At 40.5% G+C, this 9665-nt stretch overlaps 1 protein-coding gene across 1 annotated transcript in view; it reads left to right on the forward strand.

Moving 5' to 3' along the window:
• DNAJC15 (DnaJ heat shock protein family (Hsp40) member C15) overlaps positions 1 to 2762 on the forward strand; it is a 79345-nt gene extending 76583 nt beyond the window's left edge. The window contains exon 6 of the mRNA XM_068984670.1: positions 2549 to 2762. Within this exon, the coding sequence (XP_068840771.1) occupies positions 2549 to 2619 (71 nt within the window). The 3' untranslated portion in view covers positions 2620 to 2762. The remainder of the gene's footprint in view (positions 1 to 2548) is intronic.
• The last annotated feature ends 6903 nt before the right edge of the window (positions 2763 to 9665 follow it).

Here is a 9665-nt window from a genome sequence, read left to right on the forward strand (position 1 = left end):
GTAGTCATATAGTGAAAGTACAAAGATTCAGAGATCAAGTTTGAGGGTGAGTATTCTAATTAAATGGAATCCAAGAAATTTGAGCAGGACTGAAAGATTCAAAGGTGTATTTTTTCCATTAAATAAAGGATATGTACCCTATATATTTTCTGTCAGTCGAGATTTAGTGCCAGAAACAAGGTGTTTTAAGCAGAAGAGCATTTAGTGCAGGAAATGAATGGTTACAAATTGTTGGGAGGTCTAAAGGAGTAAATTTTAGACTTGGCTTGCAAGAACGGCTCCGCTGGCAATTAGAGAGCTGCTCTGTCAGAGGAGCTACTCATTGACTACCTCAGGGACCACCGCTAGAACTGCACAAAAAGCTTAGTTGCTGCCATCACAACACCATGATCTCACTTGCTAGCAGCAGTAAAAAGAGGCCCAGCAAGAAAGCCTTTCTCTTTTCCACTTTCCAGATTTCACAAGAGTGCCTCCCACTGATAGATCCTAATTTGAATCAAGCACTGTTCAATGGGAATATGTATGTGTGTGTGCGTGCACGCCTGTTGGTTGCTCAGTCATGTGCGATTCTGCGACCCCATAGACTGTGGGTCACCAGGCTCCTGTCTGTCCATGGAGTTCTCCAGGGAAGAATACTGGAGTGGGTCGCCATTCCCCTCTCCAGGGGATCTTCTCAACTCGGGGATCAAACCCAGGTCTCCTGCATTGCAGGTGGACTCTACCACTGAGCCACCAGGGAGGCCCCCAAAGGGAGTATAGCAATTGTAATTTTTGGCTTAAGAACTTCCCCAAGTTTTAGGAAGATAGAATAAGGGTAGAATGAGAACTGAACCCAAAGTTTCAGCTGTGCACATAAGTGAAAAGTCCAGTGTCCCTCTCAGTAAGAGGGTGAAGGGTAATTCAGTGTTGTTCTGAATAAACTGTCAGTTGTTTCCTCTAGCATTCCCATCAATAAATATAATGTTTAATGAGACTTTCGATCTTCTGTGCTTTTTTTTTCCTTTCTGCTAACTGAGCATATTATGGCCAATGATTGAAGTATCCAGAATGCATTTCAATCAATTAAAGGTTATGTTTGAGTTCAATTAATATTTTAATATTTGTGGAGGGTATACAAGATGCCTGGCATTACCTTGGTAACTCTAAAAATGGAAACAGCTTATCACCAAGAGTGACATTACCTAATTCTGAGATCATTTTCAAAGATATCCTGATATCAGTTTATTTCATAACCAAGCACATATGGAAACTTGCATCCATATCATTTCTGATTCTTATTGTGTATTCAAGGACACTCTGATATATTCGTTCCTTAAGTGTTTATAGCGATTCAGATCTTGATGTGAAAATGTCAGTGATCTCCTCAAGGGTAGAAAGCTAAATTTAGCTCCTTGAGCTTGAGTGTCGCCCTTCTGTTGCTGATTTGTCTCCTGCTTCCTTTTTCCTTATAAAATGGATGGTGTGATATCAGTAAAAGGCCGGGATAAAGTCAGGACTGTACACACACCACTGCTGTCTAGATGTTTTTTTGTGTGTGTGGTTTGTTGTGAGCCACTCAGGTCTTAAGATGTTTTCAACAGCTGTGGATCATTTGTACTCAAGAGGGAGAATAAAAAAATAAAAATAAACACACAGAGACTGGTGAGCTGGACTGTTAGCTTGAGCGTTAAGCATGAAAGTGTTCAGGACTAGAAGTTAGAAGGCGTATGACGCTTAAATATTTTTAGTGTGACAGTTTGGGGCCAGTATTTTCATATGTAAGGGAGCTCCTATTTGTCATTTATAACTATTCTGAATTTGAAATTCACCTCAATTTTCGTCTTCACAATAATTCATTGTGAAGAACTCTGAAAACTGACTAAGTTTTATTTAAGGTGCAGCGACTCTGTGCTCTATAAGTATTCTAATGACACTGTGTCAGAGAGCAGGGGGCATACCCTTTAACATTATTTTTATTATACTGATTTATTATTTATCATATTATTTACTAATATTGACCAATATTAGTAAAATACTTTTAGAGCTGGGTAGTATATAGTTGCCTTTTTAACTTATTTTTATGAAAATATATGGTTTGATAAAACTTTGAAGGCACCCTTGGATTGCTTCACCTCCTTCAGAAAGATAACTTCCTTCATAGAATATTCTTTCCTTAAAAACAAACAAACAAAAAAATACAGTCTTGGAGAAGGACCATTATTTTATTTACCTAACTATCCACTTCAGAAAATTCTCTGGTCAGATATTCAGCATTTGAAAGGTAATGTCTGACCAGTGAAATGTTTGAGTGTGTTTTAAATTACTCCTGATCATAAGTTTATTTTTCTCAGAGATTATTGTTGACTGTTAGGTGTCTGTAGTGCTTCACTGAACGAGTTTAATTTATACTGTTGTGATTTCTAGAGAGCTTATAAAATAATTTGTCAGGGCATGAATGTGTGGGAAAATACCAGAGAAGTCTAATTGAGTGTTTTTCTTCATTTGAGACTTTAAAAAATGTCAATAGTGAAGTGTCTATTAATCCATTTTCTTTTCTTTGTCCTCTCAGGTGGATCTCCTTACTTAGCAACCAAAATTAATGAAGCAAAAGACTTGCTAGAAGCAGCCACCAAACACTGATGGATGCTCAGGGACCACCCTGAAGGAGAAAAAGGGGGACCTTATAACAGTTGCCCTGCAAATTAATCTAAACCATGGCCTTCATAATCTTCATATGTGTACCGACCACAGTCACTTCTTCCATGTCGAAGCTGTGTAATAATAAAAGATGAACAGTCTGGCTTTGTGTTATCTTTCAAAGGAGCACATGAAGATTCTAGCTCTGATCTTTCCCCTTTATTTTCTTCCTCTCTCTGATAGTCATACATTTGAAGGCTTCTGTTACTAAGTTCCCCTCACCCCAGCCCCTGCAGCCGTGTAATTATCAGTAATATAATTGGAATTTATGAGCAAGAGTGTAGAATTTCTTGCTCTTATATTTATGCTCGTATTGTCCCTTGTTTCTTCAAAGGAATTTAACACTCTGCCTATGTGAGGTGCTTTAAATGTTGTGAGACGAAACCCTGACTGCCACCCCAGGAAAGTGAACTGAAGCTTGATGGAATTTACTAAAGGGTGTTTTGTAAAGCAGTGGTTAGGTAAGAACGCTGCTCTCCCAGAGCTCCCACGGCTGTAGCTTGAGAACTTGGAGAGCTGCTAAAATGATTAAAGGTTTACAGAATGAGCCCTGTGAGGAAAGCCTGGAAATTGCTGGGAGAAGTCTGAGGGATTCATACTTAATTATACAGTCTTCTGGTGCTGTGTATTTATTCAATTATGCATTCTACAAATATTTATTTACCACCTGTAGCATGTGAGGCCCTGTAGGGGTCCTCAAGAGTTCCAGGTGTGAACCAGGCATGGATCCTGACCCAAAGGAACTTGAATTTAGAGGAAAGATAAACCACAGGAGTACTATTAGAGAGGCACAGATGATATGCCAAAAAAGTTCAAAATAAAAGACTGTTTTACACTGGGCGTCAGGGGGCCGTGTCATAGAATCAGTAGTGTAGAGCTGGGCTTTAAAAACAATGAGATATACCATATGATGGGTGAGGCAGCTCTTCTCCTGAGATGAGTCAGAATTAGCAGAAATAGAGTCTTATTAGTTCGATTGGAGTGCAGGGTTTCTCCAACGCAACGGATGAACACACAGTCTGGAAGGGCTGCCCTTGTACAGTGCATTCAAAGCTTTTTTTTTTTCCTCGACACAGCCCCTGGTCATCATCACTTTACTGCTCTAAAAGGGAGAAAAGAGAGAGTCAGAATACCAGCATGATTTTCCTGTACTCCTTTGCAACGCTGGGTTCATCCCAGGTAAACAGAACTACTGCGTTTCATCTGTCTTAAAATGCTTTTGTAATAGTCTAGACGCATCTTTCACTTTATGACATCCTGTAGTTGGGAGTTCTCAGCATTGGTGATAAACTGACTCATTGAGCTGCTAACTCCTCCTTGTGGGGTGCTCTCCTTTGTATGGTAGGATGATTAGCAGCATCCCTGCCTGTATCTACGAAAGGCCAGGAGCGCCCCCTCCGTTGCGACAACTGAAAATGTGTCTAGATATTGCCAGATGTTCCTTGGAGGGCAAAACTGCCCCAGGTAGAGAGCCACTGCTCGAAATGTGAACCGTGTTTTCCTTTGGTACATAAAATAATGGATGACCTGACTTAAAATTGATTCTTAGAGTCAGTAAAATATGGTTCTTGCTTTAAAATCCCCATGTGTGTCACAGGTTTCTTGTGCTTTAGTATGTTTTCCGGTCCACTGCTGCCTCTGTACCTTGAATGCCCTGCTGATCCCCAGATCTCCACGTGTTCAAAGCCTGGGGATAGTTGAAGGCCAAGCTGAAATGTCTGTCCCTCCTTTTCTGGTGCTTCCAGCAAAAGTAATCCCATGAATTGTCAGCTCTCAGCGAACACGCACTGTATCTGTCTTGGTCACTGCTACATTGACACTCAATAAATATTTGTTAAATGAACGAATACATTCCCGTAGCACTTGATTCCTCACATTTGGTACCTTGTGAAACAACTCTTTATGTAACGTGACTTATTTCTTCTACAAAAGTACAAGAACCTTTGGAGCAAGAATCTTGTCATTTGTCTTTGTAACCTCCTTAAGTGTGGGGCACTCAGGACTTTGTAGACATCATAAAGTTGTAAGTACTAAAAAAAAATGTTTTTTGAATACTGTGCTTCAAAAAATGTTACCACTAGTTTTGAAAGTTATGCTATACAATATTGGGGTACCCTCAGAACATACCTGTTAATTGACATCATTTTCTAGCCCACACTGTGTTCATGAAAATTTAAGTCCCCAGCATTAGCTTGAAATTTCCTTCATTCTGTTCTCGTTTATCTGCTGAGTGTGTGCCCCAAAATCAGACATCTGGTTTTAAGTACTATCCTCCTTTTGTATGATCTGGGGCAATTAATCTGTAAGGCTTTAATTGCCTCATCTATAAAACAGAGAAAATAATAACCCTATCTAAAAAGGTCCGTCTAGTCAAGGCTATGGTTTTTCCAGTGCTCATGTATGGATATGAGAGTTGGACTGTGAAGAAAGCTGAGCACTGAATAATTGATGCTTTTGAAGTGTGGTGTTAGAGAAGACTCTTGAGAGTTCCTTGGACTGCAAGGAGATCAGTCCCGGGTGTTCATTGGAAGGACTGATGCTGAAGCTGAAACTCCAATACTTTGGCCACCTCATGCAAAGAGCTAACTCACTGGAAAAGACCCTGATGCTGGGAGGGATTGGGGGCAGGAGGAGAAGGGGATGACAGAGGATGAGATGGCTGGATGGCATCACTGACTCGATGAACATGAGTTTGGGTGAACTCCGGGAGTTGGTGATGGACAGGGAGGCCTGGTGTGCTGTGATACATGGGGTTGCAAAGAGTTGGATACGACTGAGCTACTGAACTGAACTGAAAAAGGTTGTTATATGGAATAAGGTTGTTATAAAGCATTTAGTCATATAGCAAATGCTCAAAAAATGCAATTATTGCTTCTTTCAGTATCCCCTCTGTGAGAATACCTTGAAATAAGATTTGGTGTATGTTTCAGTAATCACTGATTTTACTCTTGAATTTGCCGTTTAAGTAGTACATGGTGGAGACAGTTCATCTCCATTCAAGAAGCATCAACTTGAACTGTTGCCTTGGAGGTTAACTGGGGATGTCACCCTGGAGCCTCTGCACTCCTGTACAGAGGTCCCATCACATCACAGCAGGTGGGGTCTGAGACAGGAAGCGGAAACTTCACACTCAGCCTGCGTCTGAAAACTGGCAGTTTTGATGGAAAACTCATGGAGCCCCCAAGATTCAAAAGGAGAAGACATACAGAGAATTGTGAATTAGTGACCATCGAGCGGTTATCACTTTTAATATGTAGCAGGTCTGGATTTTCACCCCCCGCCCCACCACCTTAATCAAATCAGCTAAGGCTTTGCCTTTAAAAAATTCTCCAGGAATATAGAATTTAAGTTCAACCAACTGGTGTAGTTTCAGGTGATACAACTATTATTTTAGGTAGATATTAATTCAGTAGTCAGTCTCAGAATACTTATAAATGCCAGAATACTTATGAAATTGGCCAAGTAGCTGCCCATCCTCAACTCCTTATTATCTGTAGAAAGCTTATTTGAATGGTTACCTATCTTCAGTAAGTATTGCCTTTATATATTTGCTGTTATTGCAGATTCTTCTTAATTAAGTTCTTCGTTGATGTTGCAGTTTTTGTTTACTCTTACATCTTAGATGCAGTCTGAGGGAGCAGGAAAGACCTTTTGAAAACAAAGCAGTTACTTCCCATATTCCAGAGAAAGTGTAAGTCATGTGGACAGTTAACTAAAGGGGGCACAGAGTGCCCTTTATAGTATGGTTGATGGTGCCAGTCTCCAGCTTGAAGTCAAAGGTAGAAGTTTAATAAGGACAAAAGTGTGTTCACTGTGGGAGACATTGTTTTATTTAATTTTCCAATCATTTCCTTCTTTTGGTTTGAAGTGCATTTTGGTTATTCAGGAAATAGAATATTTACTATATCAGGCAATGAAAATACAAAATTGGCTCATTTTTAAAATGCGTTGGATTCTCAAACAGAAGGAAGAACAGGTTCTTAGAGAAGTTCCCATGCTTTTGAATTAAGAAATACCAAGACTTGTATGATTGGGTATGTCTGTGATTACCCAGCAGGGTCATAAGAAATACCGTACTTTATCCCAAGCATAGAAGTCCTCTGGTTGTCATGGGGGACCTTGAAAGAGCTTGCAATGATGAATCTGCAACACATTTGGCGATTAGCTTAAGGTAGCTTCATGACATTGTGGGGGAAGATGAATCAGCCAGGCTGTTCATGTCAAAAATACAGTTTCTATGACTCCACCCACTTAGGATGAACTCCAGAGGCTGCAGTGAGAAGTGAAGTACCCAAGGAGGCCAGCTCATTTCGCACAGTGGGAACCGCACCATCCACAAGCCCTCTGCACCTCGCCCAGCACCTCCTGAACAAAGGCCTCTGGCTGCCAGGAGGGTTTGCTGGCAGCAGAGTCGAGACGTGTCAGCACCAAGCCTCCCTCTTGATGGAAAGGCAGCCCAAAGGGCATGGTCTGTTAGCATCAGGTCAGTATCATCCTCTTGTCAAAAATAGGCCATTAAGTATGAGACAGAATCATTCTTATTGGAGTTAGACACATTAGGAGATTAGTTAATATACTAGCTGGAAAACTTGAGAAGATTCTCTGGGCTCATTTTTTAGGTGGAATCTTAGTGATCTGGATCACTGCCCACCAGTGAAATTGCTGGACTTGGTAGACAAAGAAAATGTTCCTTCTAATGATTTTTATGAGCTGAGTAGCTATTGTTCCCAGCTGAGTGCTCTTTTCCTTTTTTTATTGTTGCTGAGCAAAGAATTTATAAAAAGCTTTCCCTTTTTTCTTTTTTTATTAAAAACCCTGCTCAATTGAAATGAAAGTTCATTAAGTACTGTTCATTTCTCTTCCTGTCATAATAGCCCTACCCCGCTCTGCTCTATTCAGCAGTGCCTGGCAGCACTGGTCAACATTTTAAGTCTGAACAGACTATTATATAGATATAGATATGCAATATCCAACATCAAGAGGAAGTTTAATTTCACATGGACAGAATAGGATCACTCAGGCTAGATGTTGACCATAAATTTCAAACCTTCACCTCAACTTAGAGGCTGGGGAATGCCCGTGGAAAATTAAATCAACAGTCGGAACCTGTTGTGCCAAGCAGCCTGCCTACGTTGTCTCTCTGTTTTCACAGCACCTTTTAAGAGATAGGTACTTTTATTATCCCCATTTTAGAGATGAAGAAACAAAGGCTCAGAGGCGTTTAAGAGCTTTGCCAAGAATCCATAGCTAGTAAGCGTTAAGACTGGGATCCAAATCCGGTTTGGCTTAACTCTGAAGCATGTGTTGTTCAGTCGCTCAGTCGTGTCCTACTGTGCAACCTCGTGAAATGCAGCACACCAGGCTTCCCTGTCCTTTACTATCTCCCTGAGTTTGTTCAAACTCATGTCCATTGAGCAGTGATGCCATCCAACCATCTCATCCTCTGTCGCCCCCTTCTCCTCCTGCCCTCAATCTTTCCCAACATCAGGGTCTTTTCTTTTTCCTTTGCATCAGGTGGCCAAAGTATTGGAGCTTCAGCTTCAGCATCAGTCCTTCCAGTGAATATTCAGAGTAGATTTCCTTTAGGATGGACTGGATTGACCTTGCTATCCAAGGGTTCATTGTACTAATTGTAGGTACATGGGAATCATGGTAGAAGGAAGGGCCTGGAGAAGCTCTTGGCTCATTTTTTGATGGTTGTGACCTTGGGCTATAGTTTGGGGAATAGGTTTATGGATGGATCCAGCGTCACTTGGCATGAGAAGAGAGTAGTTAATGTCCTTCATTCTGGCCTGGAAGCTTGTGGTGTCCATCCAGCCGCTCACAGCAAAAGTTCAGTTGTAGAGTTCAGCAGTGTGTGCCTCTCTAACTTAAAGTGGGGCCGGAGGAAACTTTGTTGAGATTTTATTTGAAACATTTATGGGCAAAAGCTTTCAAGAATGTCTAGAGCAAGGTTCAGAAAACAGCTTATGAAAGTGAAGCAGCAGAACTTGGGGAGAGAAGAGAAATGGAGAAATTTCTTGGTATAATACAGGTGAGAATAAGAAGCCTGCATTTATCAAAAGACATAGCGAGGCAATGAAAAAAGGTTAAAAGAGGCAACTGAACTAAAAGGAGATAACTTATACCTTGAAAGGGAATTGAGTGCTCAGTAGAACTTTTCAAATTACTTTCCTGTATTCCCAAGTGTGGACTGGGTTATTGGTTCCTGCCATGCATTTATGCCAAATTCCAAAATTATACTTTGCACAAAGAGTTGAGTTGACCCATAGAGCTTGAGTCATCAGTCTGACTGGGTCTTTAAGGTTGTCACTTAACTTTCTATCCTTTCACCTGCTCTAATCAAATGGCGAAAAAGTTTAATTTCTAGAGGAGATTTCTACCACCTCATTGCTATAATACTCACAGCAGCTTTGTGAGTTCCATGAACATGGGTATTCCTACATTCAAAAAATAAGAGCATTCCAAAGCCAACTCATTTTCCTGTTTATCTACTCTTAGATTATCAGTGCCTTTGCTCTTTGCTTCTGTGAATGTGGATAACCAACAGTTGACTTTAAAACTGTTTACATTTTGGCTTCCATGCCTCTGGAGTAGGATGAAAATATCTAATATTTTTTTTTCCTGTGGTGAGCTGTTGGAGTCTGTTTGCACAGCCTGCATCTCCCATCTGGCCTGGAATGTTGGATGGCAGTGTTCAGAAAGAGCAGTGTGTACACAGAGAAGGGCAACCTTCTCTCATTGACCCCCTCCGATCTGATGCATGCTTTGTCCCTCAGCTTCTTGGTACTCAGCTATTCAGTTTGCATTCCATTTCACTGCATTTTGTACTCATATACTGCATTTTTGTTGGCTTTTTTCCTCTTCGTAAGGAGATTTTTTTAAATCCGATATATGAATAAATTAATAATAAATACTACCATGTTTGTTTTGCTTTAAAGTTGTAAAGAATAAACTGTAAGATGCTTTCATCTATTTTGTTTTCTGAA

The sequence above is a fragment of the Capricornis sumatraensis genome, chromosome 12, assembly GCF_032405125.1.
Source record: "Capricornis sumatraensis isolate serow.1 chromosome 12, serow.2, whole genome shotgun sequence".
In the NCBI taxonomy this organism is placed as follows: domain Eukaryota; kingdom Metazoa; phylum Chordata; class Mammalia; order Artiodactyla; family Bovidae; genus Capricornis; species Capricornis sumatraensis.